General features: G+C 56.6%; 2 protein-coding genes across 2 annotated transcripts; one reads left to right on the forward strand and one right to left on the reverse strand.

The window, feature by feature from the left end:
- Nucleotides 1-3421: 3421 nt before the first annotated feature.
- On the reverse strand, nucleotides 3422-8408 carry VOLCADRAFT_104928 (uncharacterized protein; the record flags this gene model as incomplete). The annotated part of the gene is made up of 8 exons (XM_002951012.1): nucleotides 8016-8408; nucleotides 7384-7555; nucleotides 6520-6812; nucleotides 5680-5745; nucleotides 5169-5207; nucleotides 4729-4926; nucleotides 4334-4422; nucleotides 3422-3461 (listed from the first exon to the last, which is right to left on the reverse strand). Exons 1-8 carry the CDS (start codon nucleotides 8115-8117, stop codon nucleotides 3422-3424), a joined length of 999 nt encoding a protein of 332 aa, XP_002951058.1. The 5' UTR covers nucleotides 8118-8408.
- Nucleotides 8409-8797: 389 nt separating this feature from the next.
- On the forward strand, nucleotides 8798-18845 carry VOLCADRAFT_91468 (uncharacterized protein; the record flags this gene model as incomplete). Its single annotated transcript, XM_002950909.1, has 15 exons — nucleotides 8798-8847; nucleotides 8918-9230; nucleotides 9270-9323; nucleotides 9683-11840; nucleotides 12451-13177; nucleotides 13324-13500; nucleotides 13893-14349; nucleotides 14834-14962; nucleotides 15550-15834; nucleotides 16402-16919; nucleotides 17396-17561; nucleotides 17710-17850; nucleotides 18306-18344; nucleotides 18497-18519; nucleotides 18644-18845. The coding sequence occupies 15 exons, from the start codon at nucleotides 8798-8800 to the stop codon at nucleotides 18843-18845; spliced, it is 5439 nt and encodes a 1812-aa protein (XP_002950955.1).
- Nucleotides 18846-19064: the final 219 nt, after the last annotated feature.

The following is a 19064-nucleotide window of genomic DNA, read 5'->3' on the forward strand; positions in this document are numbered from 1 at the left end:
CATAGATCCCGTCTAGTTGGAGCGCCAAACAAGCGCTGTTGCGTGCCGGCCGTCGTTTCCCGTGCGGCCTGACCCGGGGGCGGAGTGCATGAGACTAACCAGCCGTATGCACCCGCCCCCCGCGCTGTGCTTCGGCCCTGGGCCCCCGGCTTTTCAGCCCACAGTGTAATCAACGTCATACATACATACATACATACATACATACATACATACATACATACATACATACATACATTTTTTGCGTGAGGATTTTTGAGCTTGGTGACCTCCCCAGCCCGGGAAGACTCGTCGGGCTCCCGGTCGCCCAAGTCCTGGTAGCGAGCTCTCTGAGATGCTCGGTTCGTTCGGTCGGCAGGAAGAGCCCCCCAGTTGCGACTTCGTTTATGTTAGGAGACCAACGGGCATAGATCCCGTCTAGTTGGAGCGCCAAACAAGCGCTGTTGCGTGCCGGCCGTCGTTTCCCGTGCGGCCTGACCCGGGGGCGGAGTGCATGAGACTAACCAGCCGTATGCACCCGCCCCCCGCGCTGTGCTTCGGCCCTGGGCCCCCGGCTTTTCAGCCCACAGTGTAATCAACGTCATACATACATACATACATACATACATACATACATATATACATACATACATACATACGCATTGCGCGTGCGTGCACATTTAAATGTGGTTATGCATGCAGCTGCAAATATTGTTTTGGCTGACATTCAGGAGGAGAGCATACATGTACATGCATATGTATAAGGATTAGGAGAGGTATAAGGATTTTCCTGCTGCACGCAAGTGGCGCGGCAGGTCTTTCGGCAAGTATAGGCGTGGGGGAGAGCTGTGATGGTATTGAATCCATTGATTTCGCCTTATAATTATAAGGAATATCGATCTATATATGCTATATAGCTACTTATATGGAGGGGATTCATGATTGATGAAGAAATGTGGGGTAGGCACGGCACAGAGCAAGGCACGCAACACGTTCTTTGGCCTGCCTGACCCCGCATACGTCCATGCCTGGCAACTATAACTACTGCAACTGCCACATTAAAGGAAGATGGTAAATTTGCGCCGCCTCTAACTACCTGAAGTTTCCTATCGCGATATATAAGCAGGAAGCAGGCGGAGGTGCATGCATCGTCCTGCAACACATTTCGTATTGCACGTATCGTAAAACGTATCTAGATTGTACAACACACAAATGTGGGACTGAGAAGGAACGAAGGAAAGCTACAGAGGAGTGCGTGTGAGTATGTGTTACAGAGATCTATGTAGTACATCTAGATGTATACATACAATTAGCTATATGTATGTTGTTACAGGGTGGTTAACTTCGCCAGCGGCCCCCTTTCCCGGGGCAGTCCCTGCTCTCCCCTGCTAGAGGGGCACCTTAATCCGTCACCCCATCCGACTTCAGAATGTATTCGTTGGGTTCGGCAACTCACCACCAGCATCCAACCAATTCTAGCGGATCAACGGCGCATCAACTTAGTTCCTGGTCAGCTCGCAAGTTGATATTATCACGTTCTACACCGTCCATATGATGGGGGGCCACCTCCCATTTCATCACTCCTCAAACACCCGAGGAGCCGGCAGGCGGATTTGAACCTGGGTCGACTGGGAGCAGAAGTCAGGCCTTAACCTTTGCCAGCCGCCTGCCATATAGCTATATGTGTTGCACCGAGCTATCATGGTGGAGCTTTTCAAAATGAGTTGCGTTGAACAAAATGAGCCTTTACCTACTACTATCGTTGCTATATTTTGTTGTTGTTGCTATAGAGTGGGAGGCTACTGGCCAATAAAGCAGATTTGTCATGTCTAGGAATAAACCACGTTGTTAACATACATGTGCTGTACAGCATCGTCCACCTACAATGTAATGTGCCATACAAACGGCAAGTCCAAGGCGGTTGATTCTGCCTTCACATTTCTCCTCCTTGCACCCAATGGCAGAGGGATAAGAAGTTCCCACTAGTGCAACGTGCGCATTTTAGTACATAAACCATGTGTACACCTCGACTAACAGATCTCTACTAAGTGCCAGACCCCCATCCTTGCAACTTTCTGTATGCCAATATCACAAGGCGGGAAGGTACGAATGCTATGGCACAGTGAATTTTGCTCAGTGCTCCGTCACGTGCACGTATTATACGCAAGGACATAAATACACAGCAGGGAGACCAGCGAACGAGCGAGAGATTGCAAATGAAATGCAATACAACATACATGTACGTATGATTGCATGCATGTGTATCGCCATTGTCATATGCGTGTGCATGGCTGGCCACGTACAGGATTACATGTGCCAGGATGTTATTAGCGCAGTCAACGAGTGCAGTAATGCAAGTACGGCTCTCCATCCATCGTAACCGACCATAGGCTTTAGCGCCACCTCCATAGCTCCATGATGAAGATTGAAGAGAGCGCCGTACACTCGTTGGATTGGAATATACGTATCCAGCAGAGACACACACGCATACACACATATCATACACGCACAATATGCACTCCATGATTTGTGCTATAGGTGTTTCCCCCCGCTGCCCGTAATAAGGTACCACTGCTCATTTTTCCAGCCCAGACGTAGCCACAACTGAAAAGGCACCATGCATGTTTGGTTTTACTAGGTAGTTGAGCAGCAAGCTGCGGCGGGGGGAGGTCAGCATCAAGGGTAGACATGGGTGTATTGGCTTGGCGGTCCCATGACCTGACACGACCTTCTGCCCATCCAGCCCCACCACTGCACTGCACCCCTACTTTGCATGCGCGCGGTATGGGGTCCGCTGCCGCATACTGGTTGCAGCATGTGTTGAAGCATAGAATAGGTCCCATATATACACGGCCATGCAGCTAGGTCGGCCACATACATACAGTATACCAGATATATACCATACTCGTTACTGGATTTCGTTGGTGTGGGAGGCACAACCTCCGCTTTAATGTGGAGGCTGAGAGGCCGATCCGGGGGCCGGGATGGCTGGGCGGCCGGTATGCCAGTTTGTCCAAATGTGTGTGTATAGTGTTGTTGTTGTTGTTATTGTTGTGTGTGTATGTGTGTTGTTGTGTGCATGTGTGTTGTTGTGTGCATGTGTGCTGTTGTGTGTGTATGTGTTGTTGTGTGTTTGTGTATGTTGTTGTTGTGTGTGTACGTGTGTTGTTGTGTGTTGTGTACGTGTGTTGTTGTGTGTTGTTGCAGGTGTGTACAGGAGTCTCGAGAATGTATGGCACGTGTGTCTGATGGAGCACCAGTGGTATAGTGGTAGCATAGGTCCTTGCCACGGACCAGACCCGAGTTCGATTCTCGGCTGGTGCAAAAGATGGCTGGGGCGGAGGAGGATGATCTCGAAGTGGAGCGCCCACTTGACGATCACTACGAGGAGCCCTCTCTGTGTTTCCGTTCTTGGACTTTCGTTCATGCATGTGCCCTGTTCACCTTACTCGTAGATGGACTGGACCAAACTGTAGATGTGTGGACTGCAGGTCGGGGTGTTAGACTTAGGGATCGCGTGCTGTGTCACTTATGCCAGCAACACCCAGCAGGAAGGCACGAACGCTCTGGCACAGTGAAATTTTAAGTGCTCCGTCGCGTGCTAATAGATGCAAAGACATAAATACACAGCAGGGAGACGATCGAACGATGTATCCATTTGCATCGTCCACCGTTCCCTCTGTTTGCATGTGCTTAGTTTTGAAGGTCAAGGCGACCTATCTTTAGGCCTTTAGTTTGTACCGTGCACGTTTCCGTCACTCATGGCCACAAACGGGGCTTGGGGGTGGACTAAACCTTGCTGAAGCGCTGCCATATCCAAGCCGCTCACCCTTTAACATTTTGTCTTGATCAAGGTTGAAGATGGAACCTGCGATATTGCTATTGCAAATCGTCTTCTTTAGGGATTGGCTTTTCTGCCTCCCACGACAGGTACATTCGACCAATGATTACCCCAGAGATAGCAGAGATATATACTACAAATGATTCAGGTACGCAATGGACAGGTCCTAATCCAAGGAACTCCGTGGAGGATGGGACCGGCAAGCCTTGAAGAGGTGTCTAATAGACAGGACACCCCAAGGTGGGCCTAGAACTCACGACCAGGAAGGTCAGGATAAGGCTAAGACCCTTGCACTGCATGTACTTGCCAACTGGGCACATGCTATGGCCATGTGCATGCCGCGGCTTGCACATATCAAACATCGCCACGGCGTCCACTCCTGGGATGACTCCTGACTACACAGCACCTGTTACCCTATTTGTCCATTTAGTAGCAGCTCCACAGTGAATTCCATTTAACGAGGCAGGCTGTCCATACACCTGCAATCGACTACCTGCTACCTTACCTGCAACCGACCTTGTCACAAAAGTCTTTGGCATGCAATTGTATGCATATAGCATGCAGAGGTACTGCAAACCCATCACTTGCCCGTCATAGGTGAACAGCTTGCAGGCAGACAACCGGTGCCACGTAGACACCCGTGGATGGAGGACGAACGAACGCCGAGTGCAATGCTCGAATGCCCTGTTTATGTGGATATCCACCGAGTCATAGTAATATTACCAAAGGCCTTCTTTCCACATTTCTGGGAACCGTCTGTTCCGGAACAGACGGTTCCCAGATCCTGGATCCAGGACTGAAGCAGAAGCAATACTCCCAGCTCGGGCACACTTGAACCACAATTTCCAGAACCGATTTGTCCGCCTACTGGCTTCATGATTAGGTCATGTATTGTAAGTAGTATTGCGGACCTGCTTCCCCACGTCCTCCATCATGACATCGGAGGTCCCCTCGCTCGTCGCTGTACAATCGGAACCCACCCCGCCCTCCTCCTGCTTTGCTTCATCGGAATCACCCTCGCCAGCAACGGAATCACCCTCGCCATCCTCGTGTAGCAGCAGCCGTGCGCGGCGGAGAGCAGCCCGCATGTTGTAATGCGCCTTACGCCTCTACAGAAGATAGGAAATCGGGTGGAGACCCATCATCGAAGAGACAAGAACAGCGCACAAGTGAGGCGTCAGTGAGGATAATGAACGTGAGCATCGGGTAAAGTGGTAGCCAGCGGCTGAAACTGACGTTAAACCGGTCCACGCGGTCAAGAAAGCGGACCACGTCAACCTACATAATCTACTACTTTTCCAAGGCACGCTTCACCCTGCTAGAGCACTTAATACCTAAAATAGCCACCAACCTGACGTGGCCGCTGCCCTGTGTAAAATAAAGCGCATAGCTGCGCACAGATATGGAAATCCGCATATATCAAGTTGTTCATGGCGACACTTTGGCGCCATGCATGGCCACGAATCGTGCGACACGTGCATCATCGGGCTGTATGCTCCATGACACTGTTTCAGTCTAATGAAGCACTGCTTGGCAATCTGGCGTACACCAGACAAAGGCGAGTACGGTAACAACAGTAAAGTAAGCCAACGTTTGCATAGTGCGTGCACCATGCTTTGCACAGACATCCGCCCTATGGTGGCTGGTGCATGTCCATAAGAACACGTATTATGGGTCGGCGATTATTACTTACCAACTATAATCGGGGATAATACTTACCTACTACTTATGGGTCGGCGATTACTACTTACCAACTATAATCCCTGGGAGCCCGCAGCACGAGCTCGGCACCGCTGAGACCCTTACATATCTCCCTAACGACGTTGCACTAGCAACCCTTCCGAGGCACGCATTGTGCCTACCTGCTCAAACTTTCGGCGTGCCTCGTCGCAGTTCTGATCACCGTCGCTGCCACCGGTAAGCGAAGCCTGCATAGTAGAATGAAGCCGGAAAGACGCGCCGGAAATGAAACGGAACTTGCACAGTACCAAAGAGGCCGATGGATGATCCGGCGCCACAACAACCTGATCCGCTCAGTTTGTGGGGCATAATGCCCCCACGAGGACGAGGATCCTGACAAACTGCACATCCCCTTACTCCACAAGACATGCCAGGTGTCGGCCCCGCACAACACCACTCATCCAGTTAGTTACACACTACGATATCTTAAGAGAAATCCAATATCCCTCCTCGTTGTCATCCACTTATCGCTGTTTTTCACTTATCGCTGTTTTTCCCTTCGCACTGGACGTATGGACATCTGTGAAGATATATTATTCAGACCGTTCGCTGGGACTCTCTCTTCGCACGCCTTGCCTAGACCTCGATACCCCATGGTACGGCCTGGGCTGACATCAGCACACATATAGATAGACACCCGATTTCGCGAAACCACTCCACCCCCTCGCGTCAACATATCATCCTCTGAACTTATCCTCTGAGCACCTGCTTGTGAACAGAAGACGGACCCCCGGTACCTGCCCCGGCCTCGGGAGACCCTTACCCTGCTGGCTGCTGACAGGCATCTTTTACAGACGCCCGGCGTTCAGGAATACTGTCGCCAAGACCCCACCAACAATATAATTTGCATACTGAAAACTTCGCATTCTTGTTTACGTACATTCGAGTCTCTGCCTGCCTTTGCACCTTCACCGCTGTAGGCGTGTATGACACACGAGGGACGCCGCCAACCCACCACTCACCCGGCGTTCAGAATCGGAGCTGAAGCCCGAGCGGCTCTCTAATGGCTCCGTGGCCGGGGGGTCCGTGGACTGCATCGAGGAGGACTCGAAGTGCGCGTGGTGCCCATGCCCGTGTCCGTGCCCGTGCTTGTGTTCCGCCGGTCCGCTGGGCCCAGCCGCTTCACAGGACGCGTCCCGCCCATCCTCCCCTTCAGCACCAGTCGCAACAGCAGCTCCTCCCGCTCCCGCTTGCGGAGGCTGCGGACCTGCTGCCGCCTCCGCTACGGCAGCTGAGGATGCACAGGTTATAGCCCCTGTTGGTTGATGTGTAGACACAAGCAGACAGACGAGCTGAAAGAGGGTTCAGGTTCATTCCGAGCCCGGTAATAAATGATTGTACCGACGATGACGTGGTATGTATGTTATTTCGTTCAGGATGCATATATCCGTGTGACTGATACTATTAATGTGCAACTTATGCCGCTACACGCCGCGTTCCTAATAATGGTTGGACAGGCTATGGCACATGCCTGTCTAATTGAATGCAGACGACAAGCATCCATCCACATGCAAGAAGGCGACGTATTGGCATGGCAACGAACGCAAATGTACGGTATGCTGTGGTACACGCTGCGCACACCGCACGCATATGCCGGTGTGCTTCTTGTCATAGCTAGAAAGTTTCACTTCAGTTCGTAATGACCGACGGTAAAAGGCCCTCCGCCCATGAGCGGAGGCCCCATGCAGAAAGCCGCTGAGCTTAAAACCATTAAAGCTGTTCGGCTGCGGGATTGTGGCCCCCGTGTCTAGTTGAAGGGTTTTGGAAGCAAGCAGCACTGTATCGAACGTATCGCTTATTTGGAACCAAAGCACCAAGCAACCCACTGCTGCTTGCAGATTCGCTCTCTCCAACAGCTGCAGGGTTGCCTCCAAGTGAGTACGGTAGCTGCTGGTGATGGCTGTCCAGCTCTAGGGGTTGCAAACCGTCGTCTGCATCCTCCATGTGCTGTTCACCTAGCGGCCCATGATAGGGCGTCTTCGGCTCGTCGATCTTCGTCTGTGAGACAGTAGAACCGGACAGCAGGGCCAGGGCATGGCAGAAGGCCAACGAATTAAAAGTGCTGGTAAAGTACCCACGACCAGGGGGCCAGTGAAGCAAGGATAGGCAAGATTGGGTTACCGCCCCGTGCCGTTCAACAAAGTGCAGCATTTTTTCCAGTCTCACATAGTACAGACGTGTTACGAGGTGTGGTGAAACGGAATCAAGTTGGGTGTCGGCGGGGTGCGGGCGTGTAGGGTATGCCTGTCTTGGTTTGCCCGTTGTATTGTCGTGTCGGCAAGGCCGGTTACGGGAGCCCGAGCATAAACATGCCCATCGATGATGTATTGTGAGCGCTCAATCCGTGGTAGGTATGATAGTTGGTCCAGCCTATAATTGCAAATGCGCGGAAACGAAGGGACCCTGCTGCTGCACAAAGCACGAAACAGGGCCGTGGTGTGCGCTCACTTGCACATACCTTACTGATGCTTGCCTTGATAACTTCGTTCTCCTCGAGGTTTTGCTCATCCCACCTTATGCCCGCCGCTGGACGCTTCCGGGCGCTGCCGGCCTTACGCATTTGGCAACCTCCCCCAACCCGCTCCGTTGGCGCAGCGTCTGCTGGTGAAAGAGCTAATCACCGATGAAGACTGGATCGAAAAGGCAAGCTGGAGCAAGTACTCTGTCCGCAACGCTGGGGAACGCAAACAGACTACATTATCAGAAAGCGGCGTCAAAGGCGTGCATGGTACCAGGTTCTTAGATTCGTATAAACTGCTTGGCTGTCGAACAGGTGATAAGGACTACCTATCCTCAAGCGAAACGAGTCCGGCAGCTCTAATGGAAGGGCTATCGGAAAGATTAAATAACGCCTAATGCATAGATTTCAACTTCAATTTTTTTAATGGAATGTAACAGACTAAACCATAAGTAATGTTCAGATATGAAACCAAGGCTTTCCCGTACGGGTACGCTTGGGAAAGTCTTGATCCCCGAAGTATCGCACTGAGAGGCCGGTGAAGGTGATGTTGGATTAAGGCATTTTATGGGGGACATTCTGTAAATCACAGCGCGAGAAGGTAGGCTTGGACGGCGACGTGGGCACCTGGTTGTCGGTCAAATCCAGCAGGAAGTCCTTCCTTTCGAGTTGCTTTGATGTGGCATCGAATGCCTGGAGCTCGGCACAGGAGAGAACAACCTGCTGATGAAAGATGTCAGCCTGTCAGAGTCGCCGGTACAGGGCGAAAACGGGGTCGCATGATGCAATTGCTGTTCATAGAGTACATCGTCTTATTCCTTGCGGCGCTAGGGTAAGCGGCCCTTCATTCTGTGTTGTTGGCGCAACCCGCTCAGCTGATTCTGGGCTGCTGGCATACACAGGTATTCACAACATGCGAAGCCCTACTGCTCGCGACAACCTCATTCTCTGCCTCCGGATTCCCAAGTGCTGAAGCATTACCCATGCGAAGCGGGTGGCGCAAGGCGTGCTCTGTATCTTGTGCGCAACATTGTTGGTGTATACCATGACATGCTTCGCCTTGGACCGAGCGACCGTTGGGCCAGTTTTCAGTTGATGTCCGTGGTTCTCAGGCTGGCTGCGAGGTTGACCCTCCCTGCGAAAATGTTCCAGTTTTTCGTAACCTCGCTCCTGAGTCAGCTGCATCGTGTGATACCGCTGAGCTACCTGTTAGCGGTCAGTTACCTAGGCGTTGCGCCCTCTGCTGCCGGGCAGTGGTACCTGACCACGCATCCCGCACTGGACTTCCTATCCAACCTCGTCTTCCCGGTGAGTTCCATCCACCTGCCCGGCACCGCCAACGCTGAGGTGCGGATGCTGTATGCTGGAACACAAGGCCCCTGTTGTCCGCGTCACATCTTCCACTGCCAAGCGCTACACCTGCTGGAAAACTCCACTCCCTGCTTTCTGATCCGAAAACCCCATTGTTTTCTTCGCCTGTCGAACTGCCATGCGCTGATAACCCCGGCCTTGGGATGGCTGCGGCTGATCCACCCCTATCGCATTTCATCACTCCTCTCCTTCCGTACTCCTGGATTGAGGGTGAAAGTCAATTTTATCCACTCTAGCGTTGGTCTTTTCATGAGGCACCTAATGACCTTGCATATTTTATGTGCTTTCCGTCGCAGGTAAACCCCGTCTCAGAGTGCATCTATGGCGCGACCAACATGATGCTGGTTACAGCCATTTGGTGGAGGTACGGCCACCTCGCAGCCACCACAGCTGCAGCTACAGCCGCCGCGACTTTTTGCGCAGAGGGCACGGATCTCTGCAGCGGCGGAGCCCCCTCCTCCCTGTCAGGCGCCAGCAGCGCCGCTTTCACGGTTCCAGCGCACGACGACGCCCTTGCCGCCGCTGCGTCACCTGGGACCTGGGTTATCAGCAACCCAAATGCCGCGGCACACAGCGGCGCGTCATCCTACTATCTCGGGACTTGTCTGACGGCCCAGCTGCTCATGAGTGCGGCATGCACTATCGCTACGCTGTTGCTTGAGCGATGGCGGGGCTCGGCGCGTTCAGATTCTGATGTCGCAGCCGTGGTTATGGTCGCAGCGCGGCGGCATGCGCACACGCCCTGGGGCCCACCCTGCACGCAGGAGGAGGAGGACCCGGCGGAGTGTGATGCCGATAATGCAGAAGTGAGCAGGGCCGGCGCTGATGCCGCCGGCAGCTCCACTTCGGCAGCTGGAGCTGGTAAGCTCGACGGAATGGCTCAAGAGGATTGCGTTGGCGGTGATGACGATCGAGGCCGCCTCCATAGCGACATTGGAACCGGCGGCATCAGTATGGTGGGGCCGCTGGCTGCTGGTGGGGCTTCCGGGCCCGTGCTTAATGATGCTGCCACCGGACAGCAGCCCCATGTGGCGGGCAAGCAGCTCCCTGCAGCAGTGAGGGGGCTCCTGCCTTCAGCGGCAGACACGGCTGCTGATTACCAGGACGTCCCTATCAGTGCTGATGATGTGGTTGCTGACAGCGGCGGTCCAAGGGAATGGCCGGACAGCGATAGCCTACCCAATCACGGCGGCGAAGTCGGCCACGACAGCGGCGGAAATAAACCAGCGCGGTACAGTACGCCTAAGGCTGTGACTGCAGCCCTGGGTTCCGTCTGTCCATTGGAGGAAGTCGCGGCAGCACCGGAAGATGCGGAGCGGGAGGTGACCGAGGGTGTGTTGCCGTTGCCTCCAGTACCGGGCCCCTCAGCTCATGTTGAAATCAGCAGCTCCTTAGGCTCAGGTGCCGTGTGGAGAGACTTGGAGAGTTTTACGGAGGGGTATATGGGCCTTATGGAGGGGTGCGAGGCGATTGTCTCTCAGGAGGGCAGCGAGGATGCTGGCGGGGGTGTCGGCTCTGGTGCTATGGTGGCAGCGGGCCATGGTGGCAGCGGGTCCCGCAGCGGCGGCAGCTCCAGGGTTGATATTGCCAGACTGGATCAGCAAATGCGCGTGGTGACGCGGTCAGTGGCGGTGTCTGGCGCCGGGGGGGAGGTTGAGGCCGCGGCAGCAGGCAGCAACAGCGGTGCCACCGCTGCGGCGGTGTCCGTGCCGTCGTATGTGGCCTCCGGACCTGTCCCTAACGCGGCGGGGATCAGCGTCGACTTGACGCGCGACGCAGTGGCTCCAGCCGCCGTGTTTGCCGCTGCTGCTGCTGCTGCGGCGGCGGCGGCGGCCGGTCGTATGGACGACAGCAGTGACGACGGCGCGCCGGGCCGGGACCACCACCGGGCGTACCGCTTGCTGCGGTCCCTGTCTTCGCAGGCACCCCAACACGCTTTCCCGCACCAGCACCAACACCGGCAGCAGCTCGCGCCATACCCAGTCTCCACTTCCCAGCCTGCACCCGTGCATTCACCACCACGTCTTCACCCCACTCCAGACTCCCACACCCAGATCCTTCCTGGGGTTCATGAGACCGGACGATACCCTATAAGACCTAGCCAACAGGACACAAACGCCCAGCTAGCCTCGCAGCCTTATCATATCCGCCAACGCCACCAACAACAACGCCACCACAACGACGGGCTACAGCAATTATGGTCTTTGGGTAATGGGGCTCCGAATAGCACCGTTTCCAACGCGGCGGCCGTGGCTGCTGTGCAGGCACGGCGGCCTGCCTATGTGCCGCGTGTGCGCATCATGACGACCCACATCAAGGTGCAGGGCGCCCAGCCGGACCAGCTGCAGAGCGGCTTCACGCAGCGGCTGGAGCACGTCGCATCTGCTGCGGGGCAGCAGCTTATCGGGGTGTATGTGCGGTCGGGCTGCATTGAACTGGTGCTGGACTCTGCCGGTGAGGGGTCTGCCGGTCGTCTCATGCTAGGGGCTGTTAGGTGGTGGTGCTGGACTCTGCCGGTGAGGGTCGTCTCATGCTAGGGGCTGTTAGGTGGTGGTGCTGGACTCTGCCGGTGAGGGTCGTCTCATGCTAGGGGCTGTTAGGTGGTGGTGCTGGACTCTGCCGGTGAGGGTCGTCTCATGCTAGGGGCTGTTAGGTGGTGTGTAAGTCTGGGAGCGGAAGCACGTGGATAAGGTTGCGGCTGGCTGGCTGGTAAAGTCGTGAGCGGCGGCGGGGGAGGGGGAGGGGGTTCTTGAGGGTCTGAGGATGGGGAATGGGAAGGGGAAAAGACGAACCCTGAACGGGTGGAGCTGCTGCCAAGGAAAGAGTGTACAAGAAGCAGAACTGACCAATAGAAAGGGGGGGAAGTAGTCTTAGGGAGGCCACACGAACCGTGGCTTGGGAGGGTGCTGGTGTGTTGCGAGGATCCGACGGTTTCGGTGGACATCGAGTTTCGATGCATCAGGGGCAGGGGTTCCCCTGTTTCCGGACTGCGGATTGCCTGGCCACGTTCGGTTGGTCCCTCTCACCTGTGTGCCCTTGTGGGTGCCGCTTTCTGATTGCGCAGATTGGGGTGAGTGCAAGTCCAGCGAGGGTGCCGAGTCCTCCGAGGGTGCTGATTCGCTTCCGCTGGAGCGAGCTCGTGGTCGGGACAGCGGCCCGCTCCCGGGGGCCCTGCAGGCGCGCCCGCCCGCGCAGCCGCCCTTCTGGTCGGCTCCCAACACGCCCTCGCAGCTGCAGCGCCAGCAGCAACAGCGGCAGGCCCTGCTTGCCCAGCGACTCATACAGCCGCTACAGCAGCAGGAGCAGGAGCAGCAGCCGGCCCCGGGTGTGATCCCGGTGCCGGTATCCCTCTTGGCGGCCCCCCCTGGAGACGCCGTTGGCAGCGGCAGTCGCGGCAATGCCGCCGCTGCATGTACAAGTCTGTCACCTGTACCGGGCTGGTGTGGTGGGCCCACCGTAACCGCCGGGCAGGGCTATGGGCATTCGCAGGGCAGCGGCAACGGCGGCTTCGGCAGCAATGGTGGTAATAATGATAACAATAATAACAACAATAATAATCTCCATAACAGCGGTGGTGCCGGCGCAGATTTGGATCTAGGTGCCGTGATTCGTGCGCTGAGGCTGTATCGTACAGATGGTTCTGCTGAATCCACAAACGACCTGGCTTCTGGCCTGGATCTGGATCTGGAGTACGGCGATCCTGTCGATGTGATTGCGTCAGGGCTGAGCAGTGGCGGCTCTGGTGGAGAGGCGAGCAGCAAGGAGGGGCCGATTGGGGCTGGTGGCGGCAGGTGAGGACGTGGACGGGGGGGCGGGGGGGAAACGTGAGGAAGAGGACCTGCCATGAGCCAGGCGTCTAAAGAGTCGAATGAATTTCGTTCTTCTCCCCTGCTAGTTCTTCTCCCCTGCTAGTTCTTCTCCCGTCCTCCCCTCCAAGCCGCTGCACCACCGTTATGCGCTGTCGTCATTCAGGCGTGGAGGCGGCGGAGCTGGCGGCGGAGGCGGAGGTGGAGGCATCGAGCCCCTCAGCCCTGCCGCGCTGGGGCTCGCCGCGACCGGTACTGGCGGAGGAGCCATCGCCACCACCAGCTTACTACAGCAGCTGCAGCAACAGGTACTGCTGCAGCAACTGCAACAACTTCAGCAGCACGAACAACAGCTGCAGCAACAGTCGCCGTCGCCACCGTCAGCAGCACCTGTGCCGCCACCGCCGTCACTGCCTCCCGGCATGGCGGGGGCCATCAGTCGCCAGGCCCTCGTATTGGGGGCCTCCAGAGATCCCACGGCCCCGGGCATTGTCTCCCTCAACCCACGTGTCTTTGTCACAGCTCCCCTAGCTGCTGCCACCGCAGCAGCGGCAGTAGCAGTGCGACCAGAAGCGGTAGCTGCAGTAGCAGCAGCAGCAGGTTGGGCGAACACTGCGGCCACAGCTGATGTTAGCATTGGTGAAGCTACTGGGGGCAACAGCGGCGGAAATAGCACGCGCTTCTCAGCGACCGTACGCAGGGTAGGCGGTCTTCCTGCGGTGGCAGCGGCAGCGGCCGCGGCCGTTCCTCCCGTACCTGTTCATCCCGGTGCCCTCCCTGTGGCGGATCTGGAGTTCACGATGCGCGCCCGGGGGGAGTACCTGCCGCTGCGTGCCGTTCGGCTGCCTGCCATTTCAACGGCGGCAGCTTCGGAGCTGCCTATGCAAGTTGGTAGCGCCGGCCCTATCGCCGCCGTACCGCTGATGGCGTCTTCTGCTTTCAGCGGCGCTGGGCTGTCTGTGGGCCTAGGACTGGGAGCTGCAGGTGTTGGCGGCGGCGGTGGAGGCGGCCTTACAGGGGGCGAGGTGGACTCCAGGGAAGATACCAGCAGCGATATCGACACGGGCAGTCGCCACGGCGAGGTTGGGCGGGTGCGGGAAGCGACTGCATGGATGTGGTACGAGGTGTACGGCTTGGAGCTTCTGGATCCACCCCAGGTGTGTAGGAAACCTCGTATGTAGTATCCTAACGCTTCCATGTAGGTGGTGGCATTTGTTGGTGTGTCTCCGTATGTTACCTTGTAAGAAGTGTATTGCCTTGGAACTAGCTGCAATAAGCAGGCAGGTGAATGTGGTAAAGAACTGCAACACCCCGCTCTCTCCCCGGGCGCAATTGTTTAGGTTCCCATTTTTGCATTTAAAACCCCATCCCACATCTCTCCTATCCCCCATTTTCTTTAGACAAGGCAGTTGATCCTCGGGACGTCTCGGTAGTTAATTTCCTGCTTTGTTTGCTATATATATTATGGATATATTCCCCCCCGCCCCCCATCTCCACCCCAACCTCGTCACTGCCGGCCTCCGGTAGGTTGGCTGGACTTGGTCATTCGAGAATTGTTTCCTTCGTCACACTTATCCCCGCATCCCCAACCCTGGACTCATTTCCCCCTACACCCTTTTCCCCCGGCCCAAACGCCTCCAGTCCCCCGGCCTGCTTCTGGCGGACGTACGCGGAGGTGGTATCGGCGGTTCCGGAGCCCCCCGTGCGGTGCCCCTGGTGGCGGTGGAGGACCCGGACACGGCAATGGAGCTGCAGGCACGTGGGCTGGGTGTGGGCTCAGGCAGGACGGATAGGGATCCGAGTCACAGTGGTGCTGAAAAAAAGGGGGAAAGATGACCGGGCACTTTACGGGGGGAAGAAGAGCTTGGCTGGGGCCTAGAATGGAGGGCGGGTTGCCGGGGGCCTCTTGTCTCGATGCCAATTGTTGTGGTACCGCGACTACTACAGAGAAGTACCGATCGGCGGATGTCAGAAAATCCCCGTGATACGCCCTCCTGGATGGATACAGCATCTGATGAAGCTCCCAATCGGTTCTCCCGTCCCGTCCTCCATCTGAGGCTTCCCCTGGCTGCCCCGGATCCCCTGCGGCCCCCTTAGGGGAAGAAGGTGTTCCCCGTCTTCCCCTTTAGTTCTTCTTCCCCTAAAGGGGGATGGAAAACAAAGTCTTCCCCTACTTGTTCTTTATTCGCCAAGGGTACTGCTGCGACCATGGGTGCTTTGGAGACGTCGGGGGGGCAGTTGACCCTTTCTTTTTTTCTTCTGCAGTTCTTTCTTGCATATCATCATTTCCTCCCCCCCCCCGCTATTTTTACGTGTCTGGGCCCACCTCGCCCCATACCCGTACCTCCGGTATGCAGGCCGTAGCTGAGCGCTGGGAGGGCAGTCCCTCGGAACTGGATGACCTGCTGCTGGACCTGGGCACTTGGCTCCACCACGTGGCCCTCCAACCGCCTCGTCAACCAACCCAACCAACTCAACCGCAACAATCACAACTAATGCCATTCGCGAACTCAGGACCGTCGGTGATGGCGGGGCAGGTGGCTGGGGCCGGCAGGTTGGACGAGCGGCTGGTGGCTCTGGGCCGGCACCTGCTGTGGTACGCGGAGGTGTGCGGATGGCGGGCCACTGCGGCATCTTTGAAGGTGGGAGCGAGATGCACATGTCGTTCTTGCAGCTCAGTTTTCATGAGGAAAAATACGCGCGGCCGAAGCGGGACTTGGGGATCTGGGACTTCCATGTCAGCATTCTCTCTTGTTCCTTGATTGCTGTTGTAATTACCTGCTGGTGTTGATGCTGGCTGCTGCTGATATGGTGATGGTGATGACGATGATGATGATGATGATGATGATGACGATGATGATCAAAAGAAACCAAAGAAATTCTGTATCCATACAGATGGCCTCCAAAGTGTGTCGGGTGTCTAAGGGTTTAGAGAGACTTCATGGTTGGGATGATGTCACGTGCGCAACTTCACCGTTGCCAGATGCAAAATAGCTGAAGCGATAGCTGCATGCCTCTGAGGTTGTCAACAGGGAGCATGAGTGGCGGATGCCGTATGTTACAAGTGCAACACGAATGCGGGGGTGTCCGTCCTGTTAAAGCCCCGGGGCCATGGATTATTAGAAATCGTAGGTGTGGCATTAAAGTCGCCCAGCGCACTTCCGCGGATTGAATGATACCGACAGCACGTGACGTGGCTGTGTGTGCAGGCGGACTTTGCAAAGCACGGCATCATCATACCTACGCAAGGCGGCATGATCGGCACCGGACTCCAGGCCCCGCCATCCGCACCCGCTCCTACCGCAGCAGCCCCTGGCAGCAACGCCACCAGCATTGCGCAGCAGCAAACGCAACAAACGCAACTGCTCCGGCGGCGGCCGCGGTTGCAGATGACGGCGGCCGCGGCCGCCACCTCCCCTGCCCCCGGCGGCCGGGGAGTCCGGGTGACCGGGGCCGCGGGCCCCAGGGGATCCTTGCTACTGCAGCAGCTGGCGCTACAGCTCCCGGTGGTGCCGCTGCCCCTGCGGCAGCTGGTGCGGGCTGTTGGGAGCGGCAGGTCGGGTCCCCCTGGAGCGCAGCAGCGGCCCCCGTGTGGTGGTGCTGGTGATGCAGGTAGTGCTGCTGCTGCTGCTGGTGGTGATCCGGAGCTAAGTGAGGCTTGTCGGCGGGAGCGGGAGTCTTTTCGGGCGTTTCAGCAGGAGTACGGATCACGGCAGATCTGGCTCATGTAAGTGGGGCCTTACTGATTAATTATTGATTGATTAATTGTTACAGAGTGGGCGGCTTCTGAGACGATTGCATACATGACGATGCTGATCTAGAATTAAACACCGTTGGGGCCTTATTATGCATGGGCTAAATAATATAGGCAGGCGGATTTGAACCCGGGCACTCCGGGAGCAGAAGTCAGGCCTTAACCTCTGCCATCCGCCTGCCTATATTATTATGCATGGGCTGAACAGAAATGGTGGAGGGAATGTCATTTTTATGGAGCGAGTCATGAGGCGGCTCATATGAGGCGGCTTCCTCCCGGGTACCCCTGCCCCCTCGGGAGCACACGGGACAGGGCGCCCGGGAATTGCTGTCTTTCTTTGACGACTTCGTCTATGTTTGTTCGTGCTCGGTTTTGCCCTCCCTCTTTCATTCATTCTTACATTCATTCCCTCCCTTTCTCTCGGTATGTCGTGCCTCTCCCTTGCCCAGCATGTTGCTAGATGTGATGTCACTTGCCGTACTGCTGTTCCGGGGGCGGGAGGAGGCCCTCTGGGCTCCCTCCAATGTCGTAACGCTCATCGCATGCGCCACCGGCGCCTTCACGGCGGCGGCACGGCTCGTACTGCCGTACCAACAGTGGTTGCACCTGTCGGAGGTTACCAAGGCAAGCATGTATGGCGGCCCCGGGGGCTGAAGGATGGGGGAGATGAGGAGGATGGCCGCAATGTTTTTTTCTGTCCTTGCCTTGCTGCTGCATTTGTCCGTCTGCCTGCCTACCTGTCTGCCTGTCTGTCTGTCTGCAGGTTCCCCGTCATGTGTGCTACTGTGTGACGAAGGGCCTTATCGGACTGGCTGGCTTCCCCTTCCCCCCGGGTATCACCTCCTACGAGTTGGGGCTGCCTGGGATCATATTTGAGTCGGTCATCGTGCCCTGGTCATGCCTGGTGAGCAAGGACTGGCAAAGGGGTGTTTGAGGGGGGGACGCCGGGGAGAACAGGGAGCGAGGGGGCCGGGGGAAGGGAGCGGTGTCGGGGGGAAAGGTAAAAGAAAGACGCGGATGCGGTGGCAAGTGGGTTTGAGGGAGAGGGGAGAGACGCGGAGGAGCTTCCTCGCCTCCCTCCCTGCCTGTGTGTGTATGTGTGTGCGCACCCTTGCCGCGGGCAACATTCAGTTGTCTGGAACAAAAATAAAAGTAACCTCTTATGACTCTTCTGATAAAAGAATTGATGAATTGAATTGAAAGAATCCATTAAAACAATATAAGGACAAATCTTAAGATCATAAGTGGGACCCCGCCCGTATCGCTTGTCGCTCCTTCGTTCGTTTCCTGCATCCTTCGAGACGCCCTCTCCCCTTGTCACTTTTCCCTTTCCCGCTTGTGCCCCTCTCCTCCCCCAAGCTTTCCGTCCGCGACGCGGTGGTGGTCGCCCTGGTCAAGGTACCCGTCTACATGACCTTGTGGCGGCGACTGGCGCTCGCAGCTCTGGAGGACAGCGAGCTAGCGGCCGCCACCGCCGCCGCATCCCACTGCCTCTCCCCCGCCTCCCCCTCCCCCCTAGCCACACACCCCACCATGTCCTGCCTTCACAGCCCGGGTCTGGCACTGATGCGAGGTGAGGGGTGGGTTATGGTGGCGTACCTCTCCCCCATACGGCGGCTGCTCCGGGCCCTAGGCATGGGGATTTTATTCGTGCTGGTCACCGCGGCCTGCCAGGCGCATCTGCGCGCGGCATACAGGCGGCTGCAGCGACAGGGGCGGCAGCAGCAGCCCGGAGCACCAGCAGCAGCGGAGGTGGGCGCGGGGTCGGGAGCGGGAGGGAGCAAGGGAAAAGCTAGGCAGCGTGAGGAAGGTAGTGACGAATGGATGAGTGGTGGCGTCGTCGGCGGAAGTGGTGACGGGCCTGCGGCACAGCCGCTAAAGGACACCAAGTGGGAATGAGGAGCGGCTAAGGAGGAGGGGGAAGGGGGCTAGCGGCTAAGGACGGTGTGTAATTCTGGCCAGAGTAGGCTTAAGGCTACAGGCTTGTGGCTCTTGTAGGATGGACCGGCAGCAGTCGGGCGGTAGCAGAGGGGCTGGGAGACGAAGATGCAATGGGACGTCACGACAGGAATGGAACGACATGAGCCATGGACGAGGTTATTTGGGTACTTGCTTGGT

The sequence above is a fragment of the Volvox carteri genome, assembly GCF_000143455.1.
Source record: "Volvox carteri f. nagariensis unplaced genomic scaffold VOLCAscaffold_21, whole genome shotgun sequence".
NCBI classification, from domain to species: domain Eukaryota; kingdom Viridiplantae; phylum Chlorophyta; class Chlorophyceae; order Chlamydomonadales; family Volvocaceae; genus Volvox; species Volvox carteri.